The sequence below is a fragment of the Phaethon lepturus genome, unplaced genomic scaffold, assembly GCF_000687285.1.
Source record: "Phaethon lepturus isolate BGI_N335 unplaced genomic scaffold, ASM68728v1 scaffold2995, whole genome shotgun sequence".
Taxonomy (NCBI): Eukaryota; Metazoa; Chordata; class Aves; order Phaethontiformes; family Phaethontidae; genus Phaethon; species Phaethon lepturus.
Window position 1 is genome coordinate 75,337 of NW_010542505.1, and position 24,753 is coordinate 100,089.

General features: G+C 39.8%; 1 protein-coding gene across 1 annotated transcript in view; it reads right to left on the reverse strand.

Annotated features, from left to right (window-relative positions):
• Positions 1-24,753, reverse strand: part of LOC104621520 (glycosyltransferase-like protein LARGE1) — a 141,424-nt gene that overhangs the window by 43,260 nt on the left and 73,411 nt on the right. The window contains exons 5-6 of the mRNA XM_010288034.1: positions 18,279-18,383; positions 658-770 (exon numbers count right to left, since the gene is read on the reverse strand). Of these exons, the coding sequence (XP_010286336.1) occupies positions 658-770; positions 18,279-18,383 (218 nt within the window). The remainder of the gene's footprint in view (positions 1-657; positions 771-18,278; positions 18,384-24,753) is intronic.

Below are 24,753 nucleotides of genomic sequence, written 5' to 3' on the forward strand. Positions count from 1 at the left end.
TGCATGGAGTTAATACACTCGAGCTCTTGAGCAAGACTTATTGGTTTGGATCCAGTACTATATTAACAGGGTTTCTGGATTTAAAACTGAAAGCTGGCAGGAAACCCAAAGAGAGTAAATATGCATTTCTGTGTATAGGCACACTATTTCTTCTCTTGGCCTCAGTTTCCCATCTGTGGCAGGGAAGACAGCACAGCTTTTGTCTTCACAGGTGTGTTGTGGCAAGCAGTACACTAAAAGACTGCTGGGACTCATCTGTCAGAAACAGTAAAGAAATACCTGAAGACTCTTAGAACTAAAGTCTGCTTAGACAATAACCAGTAGGAAAAGATATAGTATATTTGGACTTCTAGCGTCTGGAGAGTTTTATGTTAAAGAAAGAAGGACAGAAAATTAAAGCTTGAAAAGCCCATTTGTCTTTCTTATGAATCATCTGTGCAGAAGAGATAAAATGTCAGTGTAGTAAGAGCAACCTCATGAGTATATCTCCATTCCTCTCCTCTATGTTTTCCTCAGAACGAGTCAGTGATTCAACAAATGCTGACTACAGGCACAATATCTTTCTGCCTTTTTCCTACACCTCATCCCCTTTCCCCTTCTTACCTTCCTCAATCCACGGAGTAGTGGTTGTACCACTCGTTGTTATGTCCTACTCACCTGGTCAGCCAGTGAAGTGGATAGCATGCTCATTAACTCCCGCTCTGCTGTAAGTCTCCACATCTGCTCCCATTTCATCTTCCGTAACTTATCGAGAAGCAGCAAGATAACCCCTGAAGGAAAACACAGTGCAGAGAAGAGAAGCCATGATGTCACATGCCAGTCAAGGCCCATCTTGTCTGTGTGCTGATTCAGCAGTTAAAACAAGGACATGAGACAAGATCTATCAGTGGAAACTACAGTCCTTACCCTGTGCTAACACAGGAGGTTGACCAAAAAAAAAGCTTCAGGTTTCAAGATGCCACTAAGAGAAAGTTTTCCTGAACCCCTGAGGCTGCTGAGAAGAAATGGAGAGATGGCACACAGATGAATGCTAGGTTACACCGGCTTGCAAGAAGGCTAAAGTAGCCCAAGAGGAGTGAAACTGAGGAGAAGCAAAAGAAGGATGTTGTATTTGTAGTGGTCTCCTTAACTGATAAAGATTGATTTCATTATGACATGATTAGCATTGGGATTATTCCTTACAAAACGAACCAACCGAGGTGATTCACGTGATGGATGTTTGTTCCATCTAACGGTCATTATCATTCCAAAGAGAATTAGACAATATCCTACAAGAAAAAAATAAGGAGCCTCCTAACACTCAGATGTGACCCTTCCCACTCCTTATTCTGAAAAGCTACAGGCTCCAAGAGGATATTCTGTCAAGTCACTGTCTACTAGGGAAAGGATAGAGACAATCCTGATTTATCTAGTATGACTCCATTTCTGCCATCTTCACACTGAACAGAGATCTGCTTCTTCCAAAATCCCACTCTTTAAATGCATTTCTATCTGGCCTGAAATCAAGATTATGCTGAGACAAAGAGGATTTTGTCACTCACATAAAACATTTTACTCAATGTGTGCGGGGTGAAATCTGGCCCTTAATACTTACTGCACAGGATGCAATACATATACTGCATAAGATGAAATTGCAGCCCTTACTTCACCTAGTAAGAAGTTAATAAGCTGACACATCTGATTGCAATCCCTGAAACTTGTCTGAATAACTGATGATCAGCGCTGGCTACAACCTAACCTTTGAGAGTGCCTGCCATTAAGGCAGCAAGTGTGCACAGGGCAGGATCCTCAGATCAGAAAGTTACACTCAAAGGGGGAAAAGAGATATCTCAGCATGAGCTGTTATTCCTCAGTTGTTTTTTGTCTGGACAAAATCCCTAGTGTAGAAGAAGGGAAAACAGCAGAAGCAATGAAGCTGGAGTGAAGCATCAGCAAAACTTTTCCTACAGTGTCTCAGAAAATTTTACTTGAGAAATTAATTTGGAAAGCCTTAGATAAGAGCTCTGTCATGGGGAATGAACGCAAACTGAAGGACCATAAAGGAAGGGTACTGATAAAGAGCAGCCTAGCAGGTTGACAGGAAGTATCTAGTAAGAGCGATGATAGGTTCTGCGTTGTTTCACATCTTCATTAGTGGAAGGGGGAAGTGAACAGAATAGTAATGACATCTGCAAGTGACATTAAACAAGAAGACTTAAAAAAAAATAATCATGGTGATTGTAGAGACACATAACAGCTACACAGAAGAATATGAAATGGCAAAAAGCAGGCACTGGGAAAAGCTGCCCGAGGGAGTCTAAGATGATAAAACTAAAAGTAATGAGAATAAGAAAGGAAACATACTCTGCATACTTAGGAAAAATTATCCCAAAACAGTTGTGGTGAAATAACCTAAAAATGGCAGATAAAATGGCTTAGTTCCTGAGTCTTTAAAAATCAGACTACACAGAGATTAGAAAATATACCTGGAACAATGCTGCACTGGTTGGGAGAGAATAAAGAAGGTTCCAGTTCATTCCTATCTTCAGTTTCCATGACATGGCAAATTTCTTTCTAGTAAAACCTGGCACTGCCATCAATAAAAAGAAAACCTCTTCTGGCAGTGAATTTTGTGGCCTATTTTAGTTCAGTTTTCCATTTCAGTCCATCTGGTTCCCAAGGATGCTGGAACCTGTACTGACGGGATCCCCTTTCATCTTCAGTCAACCTTTCTGCTTCCAGCTGTTGGACTGGAAAGGGACGTATTGTCACAACATGCTGCAACATATTTCTGCCAGTGTGTTTGTCTTCTCTCCAGCATAACCAAAGTCTATCTGGAGCGTGCAGTGTTGGTGCATCAGCTTCTAAGAGAGCCACTGTGCATTGTCTGAAATTCTACATCCATGTGAAGCAGATTCCTTGCGCTGCAGCAATAAACTGGGTGGGATAAGCTCCTCTCTGGCAGTGGATTTTTTCCAGCTGGCAAGAACTGTCAGCTTTGTTTCAACAGTGAAATACAACTGAGGAGATTTGTTATTAAGAAAAATAAAGACTAAGTGTAAGTGTAAGATTCAGGTAACTCTAATGTAATAGTATTTATAATTCATAGATTATAATATGTAAAAATATATAATTCATTTTTCTTAATTTCTTTAAGCCTCCAGGAGAAAAAGGGGAAATGTTTTAATATGTGCAGTATTCTCCAGTTTTTTTGTCTTCCACTCTTATGTGAGCAGCAGATTATGGCATCGCAGCTAAAGAGATTATACTGTCCTGAGGGGCTATCATGGTAGCAGCTGAGAGTGAGAGGCAGATGGGGGGTGCAAAAACTGGAATACACGTGAGAAAGGATGTATTAAATTATGATGCAATCATGGCTATTGAAAATATTCACAAGCTTTTAATGTTCCATCATCAAGACTAATTTTGATGTGATTTCTAGTTTAATTCACCTACAGGCTTGGGTTTAACACCTTTGTACAGTCTCTGTTCAGGGCTTCTCACACTGTGGAATTCTAATTTACTGCTGCCATAAAAATAACTACTGGAGAGTATTTCTAGCAAGTTTAAATATTTACTCATTAGTATTAGTGAGAATAAGAGATTTCTACTAACAGGACAATGTAGATTGCTATTCACCTAATTAGTGTTATTTAGTGCAAAAGCAAAGCAAAAGCATGTGTTGGGAACTTTTAAATAGTTCATGCAGAGAAAAAATTACCTTTTTTTCAGAACACAGCACTTCAGTCTTAACTTCTATATTGTTCTGTTACCAAAAGCAAACAACAAATCAACTAACTCTGATCTGCGCAATTAGTTTGCAGGTAAAGTGTCTGAAATAAGGAAAGGGAAGTATCTGCCTGAGGAGCCCTTTCCCTCAGAGTCAAATTGATTGAAATCTCAGACTAAATTCAAGGCGACATACAGCTGAACAAAGGAGAAAGGGACTTACTCTCAGCTGCTGTGCTGAGGGAGGAAGAGACTAGAGAAAAAAAAAAAATCAAAGGAATATTTTATGAACATCTGTCCCCAGGCAGAGGGATATCTCATCTTTTGATGAGTGCAGCATTTTCCTGCCCTAACTTACCTGAGAAAAACAAAGGAAAGCTTGGCAGCAAATAAACAAAAAGAGAAAAGTGGCAACCCAAATGTCTCATGGATATTAAACAGATTGCGGTCAGCCACAGAACACCCTATTTTCCTTATCCTGAGGAAATAGTTCAGGCATATAGAGAGATGCAAATATGTCAAGAGAGCTCTTGAAAAATAATGCTTTATTACTAAACCTGTGGAATGCATCCTAGTCTAGTTTTTACTTGAATGGCATTTTCTCCCCCTGCTTGATGAGACCTTGTTTGAACTACCAAAATCTGACAGATTCTGAATTGCTCAAACAAACAATCAAGAAAGCAAACAAACGTACAAAGGAGCTTCTCAAACAATGTAATTTCAGGACACAACACAAAAAATCCCAGTCCCAAAAGCAAAACAAAACAAAAAAACCAGAATTTGGTGAATAGATTGGAGAAAACAGGGCAAAAAATTGGAATTAACATATTTGGACTAAAATGTTTCAGTTGGGAAATACTGCAATTTTTTGGATCTCATTTTAAAAAATGACTTATTCCAGAATAACATTTTTCACTTAAAATTTGATGCAAATTAAAAATCTTCTTGAAAATTATTACAAGACCTGAAAAGGAAAATAAATATTTTATTCTGTGTATAACAAATCTCTGGGGGTCACCTAAATTTTTTGTCCTTTTCCTATTTTTTGATTCAATCCAAATAAAATTTTTTCTCTTTCCAATGTTTTGACTAAGCAATGGTTTAATTAGGTACGTCAAACCATCTCAGCAAAATAGTCTATTGTTTTTTTTTAATTTATCCGCTCCAGAACAAAATATTCTATTTCATTTCTCTGAATACTAAATTGAAACTTTGCAGAGACATCAGCAATTTCCCTCGGAATGCTACCAAGCATTTCCACCTCTTGCTTCAGGAACACAGATTACGGCTTTTACTGAAATTCACAGAGGAATATGCAGTAGAGCTGGAAGTAATAAACAACGTTTTAAGATAGAACAGAATCACTTACAGAAGTTATAGTGAAACGGGACAAGCTTTCAAACTCAATCAATTTATTACAATGGCCCTTTTAAGGTGGCTGAAAAATACTCAGTGCTGTGGGGGAAAAAAATGTAGCTACTAAGAGATCATCTTCTGTAAGCACTGCCTTGCCTGTTTCATTCAGGTGGGATAGGATGCTTTTGCGAGCTGGTGAGGCAATGCCGTATTATGTGAGCAGCACCTCAGAGCCTATCCTAGTCAGTCTTTTAAAAATTCTTCTCGAAACCAAGCCTATAACAGCAAACCATCTAGACAGATAGCAAGTAGATACCACTACAATATCTGAGAAAGACAGGCAAGACACACTTCAAAATATATTATAAAGCAACGGTGAGTTTTAAAATAATTACTGGGATTTTACGATACCTAACCAGCATACTGAAGACCATACACGAAACCACTGAGTCTTCGATGCCGTAAGAAATAACGTTAAACAGGGCTGATATTATGGAGATTTGCTGCAATAAACAACTGACGCAGAGATTTAAGGCGGAACAAACAACAGTAAGCTACTGTGTTTTGTGAAACAGATTTGGCACCAAAACGTTGACTTCACTTCTAGGCGCTCTGGAAGGGGCTTGTAGCTCTGCTACCCCAGGAGAAGTGCCATGATAGTGCTGACTGCTTAGTACTCTAGCAAATACTTACGCATGTTCTTCTAATCTCAATTTACTGTACCTGAAGTCAACGGAAGTGTTCACAGTGTGTAATGCTAGGAACGCGACCGTGCCTTTGCCCCGCATCAGGGCCCAAATGACCAGTTTTGCGAAGGACCGCATTTGGAACCCACTGGGCCACACCTCCGCACCGCTGACTGTGGCCTCTGCTCTCCACCCGTAGTATCAGAAGCAAACAGAAAAACACAAGTATATGGCTGCGAGGGATTAAAAAATTGCATTAAAGCTGCAATTCACAACAAGCCACTGCACGCATTTTTAAATCTTCATTTTAAGTCTTTGTGTGGATGAAAATCACTGCATTTATTTCACTTGATGTATAGACCATCTCTCTCACTGCTGCTCATAATTTGACTAGCCGTATCATTAGCATAATAAAACCATAGCTTATGTCTATAGCTATTAACACACTATGACCAAAGGACTGTCATTATAACACATTTTTGGAGTATCCTAATACATTATTTAACTATGAACTTAACACGCACCAGCCTTTTTCTCCAAAAAAAGCCTTTCACAATGTAAAAAAACCTAATAAAAACTTGCAGGGATGAACAATGTGTTAATTGAGAATAAACGATGACTCCACATTTGAACTTTTCTCTGAGAAAACTGAACAGGGCTGAGAAGCTCTTTTGAAATGGGAAGTGGGTGTCCCTCCGGGCACAGTGACAGAATGCAATAGCCCTTGTTTTCTCTGCACATGTATTGAAAGCGAAGCTGTGATAAGAGTGCATTTTGAAATATAGTGCAGTCACTCTGTTGGGAGTCTGGTGCCTCTTGAAGCATTATAAACACTTTGTTTACACTTACTGAAGACCATTTAATGAAATGGAACACTTTTATTTTCTTTTTTCTCCTCTTCCGAAGTACGCTGTTTCTCCTTAGGCAGAGTTAAGATGAACAATATACTCGAGCTCAATTCAAACTTCTTACAGAGCTACTCATTGTAGCTCAGAATTTCCTGGTTTTCTAATTGTTTCTTTATTGTTTAGATGCTATTCTTACCAAGCAATTTGAAAAAAGATAAATACACTTTGTATCTTCTCTTTCTGGGGGAATTTCTCCAACTTTTTTAGAGCCCCAAAGGCTGCTACAGAAAAATTTCCTTGATTTAGGAGTCTAAAGGTCTACAGGAAAGGAGTCATGAGCCATAAGACTTTTACAAAGTCTATGGAAGAAAACCCCTGCTCCTTAAAGAACATCCTGCCGAGTAATGCCCTTCCCTCCTATTTTCCAGAGTCTTGTGAAGAGAAGTAACAATTCTACAGGTCTCCCAGAGGTCAGCAAAGAAAAGCCATCTCTAGCCCTGGAGGAATTGGCCTTCTCTCACATAAATCCCCAGCAGTGCAAAGTCATACATTTTCCTAAAGCTGTTAACAAAGTTTTTCTAAATCCTATAATGGAAAACAACACGGCTGGCAAAAAACATCAAATATTAACAAAATCAGAAAGGGAAACTAGAGTTCTTCCCAGCTGCTCTACTTGCTTTGGGTGTCAAGGAAGACAGTAAGGATACTACCCTTTCTTGAATTCTGTGTTTCCTGAACCCTGCGCAAAGAGTTGTAGGAGATGAAAAACATCTGTGAAGAAGCTCCTTACATGAGTTTTAAAAAGCTCCTCAGTTTTCTTACAGCCTTTGCACTTCGTAACCCTTGTGAGCATATAAAGTACAGAGATTACATTTTAAAGGCAGTGGAAAGCAAATATTCTCAGTTGGTAAACTAGGGAGATGGCTTCCAAGAGAGAAAAAACCCACACATATAAGGCAAATCATTAAATTCTCTTGAAATTCAAAAGATTGTGAAAGTTTTTGCTCAGAAGTTTTAAACCTCAGATAACATATTCTAACTTAATAGCTGCACAGGGAGAGAGGAGGGAGGTTGTAACTTCTACATGCTGTAGCACAACGGCAATCACCAATCTAAATGGAGCAGAGGAGAACTGTCTCAAAGCGATGTCTCACATCACTGCCATACACAAAGTATCACCCAACAGCTACTCAGTGTGCATCTCTACGTGTCTGGAAGTCATGATGGAGGTGCCAAAAGTTGACACCCAACAAAAGGATGGTCAGGTACACATCTTATTATAAGGATAATAACTTTGAAATGTGAGACTTAAAAAGAAAAGTAACATGGGGGAAATGTGGAAAATTTCTACAAAGTTTTAAAGAACTTTTCCTCTCTTCAATACTAAAAATGCAGTAAGTTCTTACATGACAGGTTATCTGTGATTCCATTCGCCTGGGTGCTTAGGTGACTTCAGTTGAGAAGAAAATAAAGTCCTGGTTAAATACATATTTAAGTGATAAAGTCAGAAAGGATAATTTTTAGCTCTTGCATAACAGAGGCCATAGGATATTTCAAAATAAATTTGTGCTTTATCTCGAGTATAACTTCTAGAAAAATATTCAGTCTTGATTTAAAAATTTACAATAATGGATAATCTATCACAAACTTTGATAAGTTATTCCAATGCATAATTACCCTGATGAAGAATACTTCCCTTACTTCTAATTTGAACATGTCTTTGAACTTGCAGTCATTTGATCTTGCTGAACCTTTGCTAAATTGGCAAGCTTTCTATTAAGAAATGTTATTTTCTCCTGCAGATACTAATAAGCTATGATCAAACTACTCCTTGACTTGCTCCCAGATAAGCTCCTGGAGCCATTTTTCTGAACTTTATGGGAAATTTTCCAGTATTTTCTTTGAACCTTGTTAATTTATAAGTACTCCTTATTGACCGGTGGAGATTAGATGTGGACAAGTAGCTAAATCTACATTTTAAAATATATCCACTCCACGAACTGATCCCTAACACCCAGATCAAGGACTGCGGAGTGGTTGTATACATGCTGTTCAGGGTCTAGCTCTTTACTGAGCAGGCTGGCCATATTCATACTATACAATATTTGTCTCTGAGGGCCTAGCTTGTGTTCCTTCAGTTTTTAGACATAAAAATTATTTTGTTTACATTTCTCAGTGTCCGACTTTATGAGATGGAGCCATGTTACAATTTTCTAAACTGGCGAGTTTTGAGCATGGAACTGAGGGTCTATAATGTGTGCACTGGAGAACGTCATCAGGGTATGTGGGAATATCAGAGAGTGTGAAGTCTTCTGATGCAGCGTTGAAGGACTGGAAAGAGGTGCCAAACAGTGTAGTTCTATTCATACTACTTTCCAGAAATACTTCCTGGAGTGAACTATCGACTCTTTTTTTTTTTTTCCTTGACAAAAGACAGGTTGCTCCCTGAGAAAGACAGGGTACCAACCGATTTCTGTGCCCTGTGGATGATCAGAGAGCCAAGAGTAAAGAATGAACTAGGGAGCTAATTTATCTGACAGTGTAGACATCTGGTACATCAGGAGTAAAAAGTCTACACCCAATACAAAAGAAATGTATCTCCTGTACTCATACTTGAAATGAGTTTATTATCCCTGTTTATACATCCAATGATCACAAAAAGTATATCGACAACCATATTAAACCCAGAGTTCATGTTTATCTGGTTATCCATCCTGGACTGATTCTCATGCATCTCTTTATTCTTTCTGAGTAAACAATTTTACATGTCAGTGCCTCAAAACACAAAAGCATGAGTGAGTGTCACAACTTTACATTAAGCCAGATGTAACTGGACTTTGCGTGAGCTGTCCTGAAGAGGAATCACAGAATAGTACAGACCGTGCAGGGTTACTGTGCAGGAGGTCCAACCATTGAATCTCCCTGTACAGGCATGTTTGGAAAAAGGGATCACACAAAGCTTGTTTCCATGGATAAAAACTGAGGAGGTTTGCTGGAATTCGATGGATATTTGCCCTGATGAAAGCACGTACATCTTCCATAACTAATCTATCTTGGACTCTCCACCAAAGAATCACACACCTTTAAAAGAAAAAAACCTGTTTCTTGATCCTCAGCTCCTGTAAATCTGCTTAGGTCTATTTAACACAAGAACCAGGCATTTATATCAGATCCGGACCTTATCCATGATGCTTACCTATGTTTTTTTTTGTTCCTCAGAAAGCAGCAAAAAGTGAAAGGTAACAGGGACCATTGCTTTAAATTATGTGGGGTTCTTTTGGTTTTGACCCTCTCAAAAGCATCATATTTAATAGGGGTCGAAATGTCAACAATTTTACAAGGTTTCCACTTTGGACTATGTGAAGAGGAAAAATGCACCCTGCGCAGGTGATAATTATTTTGGCTGGCTTCTAATATTAACAGTAGTGCACAAGGCTAATTGTAGGGGTGGGCACAATGAGTAAGAGCCTGTCATGTCTTTTCTTGGTCTGGTGATCAGTCAATGCCCTAGCAACAGAGGAGAAAATGTGGTTCATGGGCCGAACAGCCTCTCAGGTATTTCTTTATAGTTGGATGACAAGGAGGTTTGGGGTTTTGCATTCAGAAGCAACCAGACCACTTTTTTCCCCCTCTTACTGGACTGAATGGGATTCAGGAGGAATAGAACATTCTAAGAAATGGATTAGGGGAAGGAAAGCAGCAGCACAGAATGAACAAGCCTAAAAATTAACCATAGCATTTTTAAAAAAACAGGAAACACAAAGCACTTTTAATGCAATGATTTCACCCAAAGGTCAGCTGCAGGTCAATCCTTCCTCCAAAACCATTTCTTTTCTAGCAACAGAGAGACAGGATTAGGTTCACAACAGAAATACAGGGATGCTGTTCAGTGTGCTCATATAGCCAAAGTGAGGTACGGCTTGGACAAGTGGACTACAAGGTGTCTGCAAAGTAAGTTGGACTGCCAAGCTCAAAGGGTTGTGTTCAGCAATAAAACACTGAGATGGCGGCCAGTTACAAGTGGTATTCCACAAGAGTTGATATTGGGGCTGATAATGTTTAACATCTTGATTACTGAGCCAGAGATAAGAGAGAATGCATCCTCAGCAACGTCACACATGGCACCAAACTGGGGTCTGTGGCTAATACACTGGGGATTAGGGCTGCTATTCAGAGGGACCTTTACAGGTTGGGCAGCTGGGCTGAGAGAAAGCTCATACAGTTCAACAAAAAATCCTGCATGGGACTACTCTTGAATGGGCAGTACAGGCTGGCGAACAAGTGGTTAGAAGGAACTTTTCAGGAAAAGTCCTAGGGGGCTTGGTGGACGGCAAGTTGAACATGGGCCAGCAGTGTGACCTTGTGGCAAAGGCGGCCAACCACATCCTGGGCTGCATTAGCCCCTTAGGTCAAGGGAATTGATTACCTTTCTTTACTCAGCACTTGTAAGACCACATCTGAAGTACTGTTTTGGATTGGTCAGTCAAATAAAGACATTGACATACTGGAGTATGTCCAGTGGAGAGCAACCAAAATGGTCAGAAGCCTGGAGAACATATATGAGGAGAAGCTGAGAGAACTGGGCTTGTTCAGCCTGGAGAAGAGAAGGCTAAGGGGATCACTTATTGCTGTCTACAACCACTTAACGGAGCCAAACTCTTCCAAGAGATGCACAGAGATGGAATGAGAGGTAACCGACACAAATTGCAGCAAAGGAAATTCTAATTATGTATTAGGAATACTTACTTTTATTTTGTACTTTTCTCACCAAGACAGTAGTCAAATACAGGAACAGGCTGCCTTGAAAGGTATCCTTGGAGATAACTAAAAACTCAATTGGAAAAGGCCCTGAGCAACCCGAGTTGGCTTTCAGTAGGAAGAGGACTAGAAGACTTCTGGAGATCCTTTCTGATTTAAATTGCCTATAATTCTATGACCCTATTTGGGAAAGCTTCTCTTTACACCATCTCTGCTCTTTATACATGTTGACAACAACCACGTATAAACTCTCTGTATATATAGGGTATTGCAGTGCTCCTGTCCTCCCCTGAGCTCAGTTTGACAAAGACAGGTGGAGGAGGGAGGGTTGAAGAGCTACAGCAGGAACAATTAAAGTCAGGATGTAGCTGAACACAGAGACAGAAGACAGACCATAGGGAAAGGAAAGAATTGAGCTGCTGCTTCTGAGATCTCAGTGTCCACTCTATTTTGCAGATTCTTCTTTCTTAAAAGTTTCTTGATACTTTTTTAAAAGGGAAAGGTTTGTCCTGAACCTAGTCTGCCCTAACACTAAAATGATTAAAGCATAGTGATTTCTGTAGCCAATAGCACCTAAGAGAGTTATCCAACTATGACCAAATTCAACTGTTTTTGTTGGCATTCTCTTAGAGATGACAGCATTGACACAAGGGTGTAGAAAGACATCTTTGTTACTCTGATACTTTTTGTGACCAGGCTACTTGTTAGAGTCCAAAGATGGAGTCCAACTGTGATGCCTCTTTCTTTGCTTTGGAGCTATGGCCAAAAGCTCTGTTTCTGTACCTACAAAGAGGAAGTGTCCTTACACAATCACTTTTATGAGCACAATGAGAAACTGGATAGTGAACTTGCACTTCAGAAGAAAAAAATACTGGTTTTACTATTACTATGCATTTGTCTGGGGTTCTCCTGTCACATAATAGAAGTTTTTGTTCTCAGTTTAGGCACCTGGATGTCTCTACTAAGCTTTTATGTGCAAGTCTTTCATCTATATTTAACCTGCTAATGATGGTCCCTCTACAATAAAGAGAGGGCATTTCAGAGTGATGGACAACATAATTACTCATCAAGCTATGTATGTTCACATAAAGAACTGTTTTGATCAAGCTAAAAATACCACACTTCAGAATGATTTTTAAATCATTAGATTGGAATACTACATATATATGTCCTTTCATGTACATTACATGGAGAACTTTACATTACAAACTCAGGTCAGACCAGTGGGACAATTTAATCAACTAAAAAGAAATACTTTTTATTTACTGCAATACAATGGCAACTAGAATCTGGTATAGGCTGTCTGAATGTCATTGTTGTTTTATCACAGGTTACTTAGGAGATGAAAGTTTTCAGTGTTTCCAAGAAAGTCAGGTGTCATTTTAAAAAAAAGACAGTTATTGCAGGGCCTGATAGATTCAATTGCTAAGGAGCAGAGGATGTATCTCAGAGAATGCAATGAACAGTAGGCTAAGTCAGTCAGCTGCAGCAATGCCATTAATATATGGACAGGCCTCTCCAAGTAAAGGCACCATTTTCAACATCAAATACAAATTGACCCTCATTTCAGAAATGTCAAGCGTGCTGTAAACAAGTTGTCAGTACATCACATACTTTAGAAACTGCATGAGAAAGACTGGAAAGGAAACTATTCTTTGAGGGTAGTCAGCTTTAAGGCATCTTATTTTTAAGTGCAAGCTACAGATTATAGCCAACAAAGATAAGGATGTGGTTATCAAAAGCAGAATTATCACTTTACCTTCCCACCATTAACACAAACAAGCTGACGTTTCCTGTTGAGCCTAAAAGCAACAATGTGTTGGCACTTCCTAAACTACTACCTGTAGAATGTGCATGATCGCTGTACTTCAAATGCATCTTTGTGTGTTATAAAGCACATGTGTATCAGTATGCTTTGCACTGATAACAATATTTGTTGAATGAGTTCACAGGATCTTAAAGAAGGAATAATCTAATCCAAAAAACCTGGTACATTGTGAATCTAAGTAGGTGAAGAAAGTGCTACTTTTTGCCTTGTCATTGGTGTTGGATTTCATTTTTTCTTTCTTTCTTTTTTTTTTTTTTTCATGAAAATGTATTTTTCACCTGTTTGCAAAGGCTCCTGTACTTACAACCAAACCTAATGATACCAGTTCCGGTACCAAATGTGGGTGATGGGAGGTATGAATATTGCAAGGGCTTTTAGAGAGGTAGAGAGGGTATGGTTAAACTGAGTCAGGCCCCAATGATGGGTATGTAAAGGTTCTATAAACCATGAGTTTTCTGACTTCTTTATTCACTGAGACAATTCAGAAGAATCTCATCTCTCAGGAAACCACTATATCCCTTTCTTTACAACATGGAGAAAAGCACTAGTTTTAGTCAGAATCTATGGAATATAGTTTGTAAATTAGTGCTATATTCAGAGGGCTGTCATGGAATCATGACTTTTCCAGGAGGAAAAAAACGGCATGTTGGTAACACATCTATTCAGAATTAGGCAATAGCTAAAGCACTAATTGTGAGGATTTCTGAAAAACAGAAATGTCTGATTAAAAGTGCTCAGCACTTCTTAACATCAGATCCATTATCATAATGGTGTGAGCAGAAGCCCGTGGAGTTCAGATGAAAGCGTTATCCTGTTTCCAGAGCAGGACCACAGGCAGTTGCATGACACCCCCCCACCCCACGATTCTGCACTGCTCTACTGATCATTTGCTTTCTGCACCGAAGATGCACAGTATCATCATGAAGAAGCACAAGATGTGATCCAGTCTAATTTTGTATAAACAGTCTGCCCTACCCTTGTCTTTATTATTGACAATTGTTAAATATTACGCAAAAATGACATGACATACACTTCCCACTTCCAATTCATCTTCCATAGGTCCTTTTTTTTCAGGGAAACAATAAAGGAAAGAGATTCATTCTAGCATTCTTCCAGTCATTACAAACATGGGAGTAACAATGCACGGTGCACACGTAGCCTGGTAATTGTTAGGTGCCAGCCATTCCCTTCTGTTCTCGATCCACAAATCTGGTAATGTGACATCTCTCAGCGTGGGAGTATCAATCCTCAGCTCAAGCTGTTGAGACACCTCCTTACAGTATCTAGTAGTTGCACTGAGGCAGTGTATTTCAGATGAGCCTCACATCCTCAGGATGGGCTTCTGTAGTCTAGAAGTCTGAAATCCCCTGGGCCAAAGTTTTTACAAAGTGCCCCCCTCCTGGCACAAATTACAGTCACAGATCCATCCTAAAGCTCCATTTGAAAGGCATGGAGATCATTCTCAGCTGATGTAAGTTGGCCCTGCTGCACTAAAGCCAGAGAAGCCAGGGATGACTAACACCAAGTGCCCTGAAATCATGGTAACAGTCACCAGAAACTGCTTTGAAAAGCTCTTCTCCACCATGATGGAAAGTATAAGGCAGACGAAGTACTAAAAGCTTTTATGTTTAGAATGTCTTTGACAAGATATTTTCCTGAGGACTAAGATGACTGTTACTCCAGAAATGAACCTCAAACCATACAGCGCAGTTCTGGAGCTGTCAGTTTAACAGCTGTAAAGAGAAGAATCATAGTGTGGCTCAGGCAATACTTTTGAAAGCACAGTTTAGTCAGCGAAAGACAATATAGATTATACAGCGATAAAAGTATGCTTTAACTCATGCATGAGGAGGCTGTAAGAGTTAATCTCAGAGTAGACAAGCACATGGAGTGGACCATATATAAAAAAAGTACCTGACTAAGCAGCTTACTGAGTTTTGGCCAAAGAGGTAAAAAAAACCAAACCTTGGTACCTTTGTGGCACAGAAGGAATTGTGTTTAAAGTGATTTGAGGGAGGGAATGTTATCTCAAATAAAGAAAGGTTCTACCTAAGAACGTTTTAAACACCAATTAAATTGTCACTGAACTGACTTTTGAGTTTGGTCTGGTTTTCCTAAGATTATATTATCATGGACTAAAGTATGACTTGGATTATCTGCCTGTGCAAATTAGGAGGAAGGGTGAAAAACAACCAGATAAAATCTTTTCTTGAAAACCTGTATTGGCTGTCGGGAGATTTGGCCTGGGCACACAGGAATAGGAGAACGCACATGCTTACTGGGCTTAAAGAGCTAGTGGAGAAGGAACAAACACACCTTTGACTTTAATGCGTCTGCCTTCCGGGACTCCCCCAACCTATATGTTGTCCAGAGCGGCTCAGACATAGAAAGGTAGGAGTGAAAATGATTTGCTTGAGAAACTGGGAGGAAGCAGTGGAAGACTATTGACTTTGAGGGGTGCTTCTGCATCAAATCTGCCGGTGTTGGGTCTGGCTGAAGAGGCTCACATAAAAATCTCTTTCCTTAGGAGTGTATCCGAGGGCTATAGTAAACACTCTGCCAAGAGCAAGAGCAAAATCTGTCTGGGAGCTTCCCCCGATCCAGCTTTGTTTAGGTCATTAATGTTTCAGGGTTTTTCAGGGCGTTTTTACTGTTCCTAAGTACAACTCCAAGCACCTGAATTTCCGAGTCTTCCCTTTACTGGCCCACTGTCCGTCATGAGTGTTTTTCTCAGAGTTATTGCTCCTCTTTCCTGCTCCCCCCCTCCTTTAGTTCTCTGAGTCCTCCTTGGCCACAGTGTTGCGTTCAGTGTCAATTATTTTAATTTACTGAACACATCAAACAAACTCCAGTTTCACTTGGCATTTCATCTTCTGTGAGAGGTTTATACCTGCAATCTCTGGTAGATTACTGAGGCAAACAACGAATTCAATTAAGAAAATTACAGCAGATGATGCTGATTCTGTCAATAACATTCATTGCTACATCTCAGAGGTTGCACTGTTTTGCCCAGTGACCCCTTGTTCCATGTACTTGAAAAAGCATCATTCCACTCCTTATGATCACTTGTCAATTTTCCATTCATTATCTACCTTCTGGTTTTCTTTCTAAAAAAAAAGAAAGTTTTTATAACTATAGGTGAGTTGTCTGAAGACAGAAACTGAGCAGACTAAAATCATCGGCAGGATTTTGCATGGTTGGGTGGGTATGTGTTAACACATACCAAGAATTAACACATGCAATGTATGTGAAGGAGACTCAGTCCTCGCAGCCTTCCAGTACTTAAAGGGGGCTTATAAGAAGGGTGGGGACAGACTTTTTAGCAGGGCCTGTAGCAGTAGGACAAGGGGTAATGGTTTTAAACTAACAGAGGGCAGATTTAGACTAGATCTACGGAAGACACATTTCACACTGCGGGTGAAACCCTGGCCCAAGTTGCCCAGAGAGGTGGTAGATGCCCCATCCTGGAAACATTCCAGGTCAAGTTGGACGGGGCTCTGAGCAACCTGATCGAGGTGAAGATGGCCCTGCTCACTGCAGGGGGGTTGGACTAAGTGACCTTTAGAGGTCCCTTCCAACCCAAACTATTCTATGATTCTATGACTGCAGACATTCAATTATTTTTGCTTTCAGTGAAAATTTTGTGATCTACCGACGTTTGATATCCCTATAAAACATTAGGAACAGTAAGTTAAGACAATATAAATGAAAGCTTTACAGCATTTTTATTTACATAATTGCATTTTAGATACTATCCACCCTATGTTTCTGGGTTATTCTAATGTTATGTGGTTGTGACGCATTTCTCCCTGCCAGCATTGAAATGGCAGAAAGGAAAAAGCAAAAATGCAGCAGAAAGAAAGTAACTACGGAAAGTAATCTCTCAGTAGAACAGAAGATACTGCTTTGTGGTGTAACACTGAACAGAATTGACATCACCAAGTTTAGTTGTGTATAACATAAGCTTTCGGGTTTCAGGACAAATCCATGAAACTTAGCTCTGCCTCATGCTTTTGGCGGGGGGGATGTGTGCAGCCCAAGCCTTTATATCTGCAATTCTGCTCTGACAAGTGGAGAACCAGGAAACAAACCTCTTTTCCCAAAATCTTGTACCCACATCTATCTGTGTTCTGTTACATGTTCTGAACATTTTCACAGAACAGAGATGTTTTGCAGAGGCTGAAATAAAAATTCACAAAAACTGGTGTGATTCCCCCAAATATACAAAGGAATATAGAAATACAGATGACCCAACCACAATCTGTGTAATCCTTTTTCTAGTTAATCTGTTTAATTCAATCCAATATATTTCTGCAAAGCAAAACCACTATTATGGCGAACAATTTCCTGATAGTGCAGGGACATTTAAATGGACTCATCTTTTCTAAATGGAGGCTTCACCATCTGTTCTTCCCTTTTAGTACAAATAGGGAACCTAACTTACTGCATTAGCATGTAAAGCCTAGCATCGAAATGATTTAGATGTACGTGTGTGTTCTTTATGCACCTGGTATGTTTTCTCACATACCAAGCACAAATCAGTGGGCAAACCTGTCTTTTGTAATCTAATAAATTCTCTGATCTAGTGCCTTTATTCCTTTCTCATGACAGCAGAAATTGATGGCCAGTAGTTTGCATTTTATTAGGACAATTATGACTTTGTTGCTGTCCTGAAGGAGTTATATCTTTATTGGGCTGACATTTTGCAAAACCATTTACCTCTCTACAGAAAATGAGCCTTGATTCCTATTCTTTCCCTCTTGCTGGGCCTTCATATGCTTCATCATAGACAGAAATCTTGCAGGAGATGTGCTGAGGATGTGTCAGACTGCTGAAAAGCTCCGTCCTTCCCCAAAGGATGCCATACAATGTCTCTTAAGACTATTTAGAGAAGGAACATATTCTCCTCAGAGTAGCACAGGACCAGAAACTCCAAAATACATCACACTGCATCATTTTTACTGCTTTAAATGCCAAATTGTCCAGTAGGTTAGGAAGGGAAGGGCAAGTTAGCACATCTTATACTCTTTATACCAGGAGACTGACTGTATGCTCAATTCAAATATTAATTGAAAGAAAACCCTCAGGGCCTACCTGTGTTGTAGCCCCTCCCAAGTGCTGGCCAGGGTCGATGATTCTTCCAAAGGTTGCCCAAATACCAATCACTCTGGTTCTCTACCAATCCAAGAACCTGCTGCCCTGGAAATGAGCAAATTGCAAAAAGATCATGAGACAAAAGACAGTCAATCAATGGAAAACAAACATGAAATCTGAAGAGTGACAGCCAGTGGAAAGAGAAGACAGAAGTTCGGGTGCTGCCTCCCTTTCACGGGTTCGGAAGATGCCTGCTTACGTAACAGACAGCAATCCTGGCACAGCAAACTCGGCACGGCTCATTTCTTTCCTTCTCCCCCGGCCAGTCTGAGTAATTAAACACTGTGGGAACCTTTGTCATGCTGACAAAAATATATCACCCAGACAAATCTGAATGCTGCTTGATTCTGTAACACAATGATGGAGAATCCTCCTAGTGAGAAGTGTTGGTAAAATGATCATCTAATATGAAGATCTGTTCATACTCTGATGGAGATAATATAATTGAAGAACAAGGCTCAGTATAACAAATTATTCTCTTCCCATGCTCCCCCCTCACTAGTTTCAGGGATTTTTTTCTCAGTCACTAAGGAAATCCCATTTGCTCAGGAAAATATTTGATTCTAAGAGTTTACCTACATAAGAAAGTTGCACTGTTTTAATTTAAGAGAGTAATTTAAAAGTCTTTTAAGTAAGCCTAATGCGTGGAATGCTGCATAGAAATTATGACTTCAGTTTTAGATGGGCTTATTTTGGTTTAGCTTACATTGATTAGCAGCTGGCTTCAGCTAGAGTAAAACGTGTTTTAAATCAAATGTATCTAGAAGGTTTGCACTGCTTAAAAATCAACTGAAAAGTGAATGTTTGTATAGATAAGGACTTAATAATCCATCCTGAAATACGCTGTACAAAAATGTAAATAAAAGAAGTGATTGAGATGATGTTCTGGTGACAGAGGATGGGAGGAAGATTTGGATCTAGTCAAAGAAAGGAAAGGGAATGGTGTTTTGACAGAGGGACCTGCTCAGTGATGGCACTAAGACTGGGACTGGAAATTATTTTGCAACCTTTTGAGAAGGCAATTAAACATCATGCTCTGAAGGCACATTTTCAAATCCCACCTACGCTTGTAAAACTGGGTGTATGGTCACAGCAGTACATTGAAAGCATTAAATGATCATTATATGTTGATTATGTAGGACCATAGCTGTATTACCAAAATTCCAGTATGGCCCAAGACAAGATTGGGCTGAGAAGCAAAATGTAAATACAGAAGTGATTAGTTCAATTTTATAATCAGCTAGGAAGACATTAGGATAGGTCAGGTGATTGTGATACTCTCTTGTGCTATCTCTAATTCAGTGGAATGTCAATAACCCCCAGATGTGTCTCAAATGCTGTTTCAAAGAGTGTGAGCAGTAGTAAGTGGCCATTGCATATAACAAATAAATCACAAAATTACAAAAGCATTTAAGGAGTGAACAGAAATCAATTTAGAAATAACCTTGAGAGATTACCAAGCCCACTCCACTCCACTGTTCAGGATCATCCTACTCTACCCTAATCAGAGCATGCCCCACCAGACCTCATTTTCTAATGATGTCTCTCCCTTCTATATCACATATATTATATATATTTAATTTTTCATATTATACTCCATAACTCATTTTTTAAGAAGGTGGAAAATCTGGGAGAGAGCAGAAAGGATCATATAAAAGACCACCACACATTTATCACCCCATTGGTGCTACTGAAAACTGGTAATATTAACAGAGTGCAATCCACAAGAGAATTAAGGAGATTATAAGTTAGAGGCAGATGCATACCAAGCAACTGATGATTTGTTCATACAAATGAACTGTAGCAACTCTCAACCTGTGAGACACATGGAACATATCAGACAGCACATGAGGCACCACAAGCCATGTATCGTGAGGAAATATGAAAGAGTTCTCAACTGGTTGAAACAAGTCTTAGCCAAAGGCTGAAGAGCACAATTTAAATCAACACTTGTTGATTCTGTGCTGTAAGACTGCCTGTCCTTTATAACCACTCCCTTACAGTTGTGGTAGAATAAATCAAAATAAGAAACGACCATGGCTAGTGAAGGATGAGAAAAAAACCCCAATAAAAAATGCAGGTGCAGCTGGGCTGGAATGGATTGGCACAGCTGGTAGGAAGAGTGACCCTGCCCATATTCTAACAGCGCATTTTACAACTCAGCAGTCCACAGATACTTCTCAGGATAGTACTGCTAACATAAAAAGAAATGTCAGAATTCCATTTGCAAGAAGCAGATACTGAACTTCCTTACCATGGAGCATCAGTCTGCTTTCATTATTTTAGCCCCATGCATTTCCCAACAAGCCACAGCATTCAGCCTTTAGACTGATGAATAATAAAAAATGAACACACTTTGCTGCTTGTTAATGGTTTTCCTTTCCCACCTACCAGTCCAAAATCTCAGTTCTGACAATGTACCCCTGAAATATTCATTTCTCAGTTATTATTTCTCATGCTAAGATAAACTGAAAAGGCTCAGGAAATTATGTTCACATGTATTTATTGTAGTTGCATCATTTCCTTTCCCTTTCCCCTTTATTTTTGAAGACACAAAACCAAGTCCTGCTCTCACCAGTATTCCTTGATGTTTGATGGATGAAGGCAGAAATTAACGTCATGTGAGCTTTTGTGCTTAGATACACGGATCAGATAATGCAACTCATGGTATATCAACTGAGTTGGAATAACTGTCTATACATTTCCTTTTAGCTTGTCACAAAGCAAAATGTGTTAGCTAACACACTTTAGTTTGCTTTTGCAATGGCCTGGGGATGCGTGCACATATTCTCGTAGTGTCCTAGGGTAGAGGACTATGCAACTTGTCAGAGTGTTGTAACTCTTGCTGGTGTCTAAAAACCTGCTAGGCAGATGTGATGGCTTGTCTCCCAAGCCACCTTGGAGAAAGTTATGAAGATATGTTTTGTATCTGCTCTAGTTATATTTCTGTTTTCTCTAGGCTGGAATAGTGTTGCTGTCTCTGCCAAAGAATACATTTTTTTTTCCCTCCATTGGCTCTGTGATCTTGACTTAGGGCAGAAGTGATCAGGAAACCAGAACTTCAGGTGCATAGCAAATATTAATGGTTCCAAAATATTAATGGTTCCAAAAAATGCTTTCTTCAGTATAGAAAAAAGAAATTCAGAAATAGTCTCTAGAAGAAATTCCCCAAATATTTTGATCTGAAGATATCAAAATAATCATATCTAAATGTACAATGCTGCTCATTTTAAATAATATCAGTGATGTGACACATAATACAGATGCATAATATATACCATATATACCACATTATTCTATGTATCTAAAAGCTCAAACAAAATCATAAGTTTTGCCTTTCCAATTTTGAACAACTAAAAATGTTTCACTCAAAACTTTCACTAAAATTTTTGTATATTAATGAATCGTTGTGAGAATCTCTGTCCAGTGTACCTGAGCATTGCCAGTTATTTCATATAGTTATTTACTTTTTCAATTGCATTATGAAGCTATAGAAATGAAGCACTGGCCGAAGCAATGTTGTCGAGCAGGCACAACGAACGCTCTCCTTGCCCATAGTTCTCTGACCACCCATCAGCCCCCACCGGTCCCTTTGCCACTCTTCATGCCTCCCCCGGAAGGTGCGTGCTGTTCTGTCGAAACGTTCACCAGCTTCATTTCACCTCCGATCACACCAGAATCTGGATTCAGATTTCCTGAAGAGAAAGACTAGAGTTCCTTGCCACCATGGCCCTTTGTAAAAGGCAAGCATAAAAGAGTTATGTGCGTTATTCTTCCAGCAGATGAGAACACGGTGGCTACCATAATGAATTTGAATTGTTCAGCATTCTGAGCTGCTTGTTGCTTTATCCTGAGAGTTATTATAATAAAATACTATCACTAGCAGCAAAAGCTCTGTCATTGTTTTCTGCTCTGGCCCTGCAGTTATGATTAAGTGCACTCCTCTCACTCTCTGTTACTCCAGGCACAAGTTAGCTTATGAAAATGAAGCTGTCTTTCTTACTTATTCATACATCACCACTAACAGCCAGACAACAGAAAACAGGGCTACGAATCTGGCATGACCGCGGTGAAAAATTATCGAGCAGGCAGAATTACAGCTGGATGGTCGGGAACGGGGCTGTATGCTGCCTGGCTGCGGGACGAGACTTCTCCAGAAGGCAGCTGCACAGCTACAGCATTTTGCACAGCACAGCTCCCTGACAGCTCTTGCATGATGAGAAGCGCTTCTCTCCTTGCAAAAGCTTAGCTGTCGCTGGGAAAGGGTTTCCATGGAAAAACAGATACTTCTGAGCTCGACAACTCAATGCCTTCGATTCTGTTTTCACTTCATAGATTTTTGGTGGCTAATGGGAGGGAAGGCATGATCCTCTAATTCAGGCATTGAAGGGGACTCCAGATCTCATCTCAGCTCCTAGCTCAGATACTGATTTCTTGGGTGACACTGGACAGGTCACATAATAGCCCTTGTTTGATTCTCCCTTAATAAAAATGAGGATAGCAATAACTTCTCTATACCTCTACCATTTTGCCATTGTCTCACATATTGCAAGTATAAGTGCTCTGAGGTAACAACTATGTGTTAGTTTGTACCAAGACCATAACAGCAGCGGCATGTGGCCAGGCTGAAGCTCCATCCGGCACAGTATTGTGTCTCCAGCAGCAGGGAGTAGCAGCTGTGCAGAAATGGAGCACAACAGGGCAGCTCCACGGTGGTGCTTCCTAACAATGGTCCTCTGGCTTCCAGTGGCTCGGGGCACGTGACACGTCTGAAGAGGTACCAGCTCTTATTTATGTTGAGTGTGGTATCTATTAGTTTCATTGGGTGCCTGGTACAACCCTAGTGCTTGTGAACAATATTGTCCTATTCTTCCCTGATTTTTTCCCAGTTTTAGAGAATTCTGTCTTCTCTAGAGTCTTTGGTAGAACGGACCCTAACCTCAGCTCTTGCCTTGAGGTATTTTGCTATTACAAATGATAGTAACAGTACTTAAAAATTACAGTTATTACAACTACTTTCAACACCTTCTTTAATGGAAGTATTTTTTTTGGTTGTGGGGTTTTTTTTTGTCTTAGAGACTACAGTGGCTTTCATATGACTCCACTGCAATCACAGTAAAAGCAATGGGCCCACATCAAATACTTTGGGTGAGTTGCACTTTATGTGGTTCTTGGGACATCAGGCTGTTGGAAAGGGAAGACAAAAAGGCGTGTTACAGGGATGGGAAGGGATGGGGTGCCACCTTTTGATGCACCATGGCCAGAGGCTGAACTGGTATCACAGGAGAGAGCTGTTTCAGCACAGCTCTCCTTGTTGTTACATTTGCAAGGTTGAGATGCATTTGGTACTGGCCTTCAAAGCAAAAAGCAAGTGCAAAGTACTTTTTCCAGCCTTTAAAAACATAGGAAGTAGGCAATTTCTACACTGTGGGGCGTTTTAAAGGAGAACAGAGCAGAACTCTTGTTACTTCTAACTACTTTAACAGCCGTGGTTTAGATTGTTAGGAATGTAATACAGACCTGAATGCTGGAGCCACAGCCAAGTACTGCCAGAGCAATGCATGTCTTTAGTGTAAGCTGAAAGAACAGGAGAAGGACTCAACAAGAATTTAAGATTCAAGCTTGGCAGGAATCAGGAGAACTGCAAAATTCTGCTCCCAAAATGGGACACAGAAATAGAGAAAAAAAAAAAAGGTGACAGGAGGGAAGAGGGGAAAAGTTACATATTCTGAATGCTGGAACATTTCTAAATTGGCCAGTACCAAGTCTTATGAACTTCGTCAGGACTAGCTGAATCTCTAATGGTACAGTGAAGTTGGGTTATTTTCTGCATGACTCGGAGTCAAAATCTTTCATTAATGTCCTTTCCCTCTTCTTTCCTTTTCCCTTTTTCTTTAACCTTTAAACACTTGCATAAGACACCCTTTCTTTCTGAAATGTGTGAGACCACATCCTTAGCTGGTATAAATCTGCAGGACTTCAATGAAATCCGTGTACTTACGCTGATTGATACCAGCTGAATGTGTTGCACTTCATGTTAAGTCTTGCCTGAGTGACTGAGCCTTTCTCTTTGGCCTTCCAGTTCCTGATCTTGCACCGGTTCATACAAAATATGTGGCTTGTAAAATCTTTCACTTCTCCTGCCACATCTCTCACCCACCTCTTCAGATCACTGTCAAGTTCAAGCTTTTCATCCTCACTATTGATGCCCTGTGCAATTCTTGCACTGTCTTATCAATTCATGTTTCTTCCTGTTCCCAAACTTGCTCCTCTCTTTTACTGCCATATCCTCTCTCATCCCTAAAAAAGACTGTCTTCTCATGCAACAAATGCCCTGAGTTACCTCTGAAAATATATTTCTAGCACAAAAATTCTCAGCACTTCCCTCTAGAAAGTTTTTAGAAGTTTTACCATG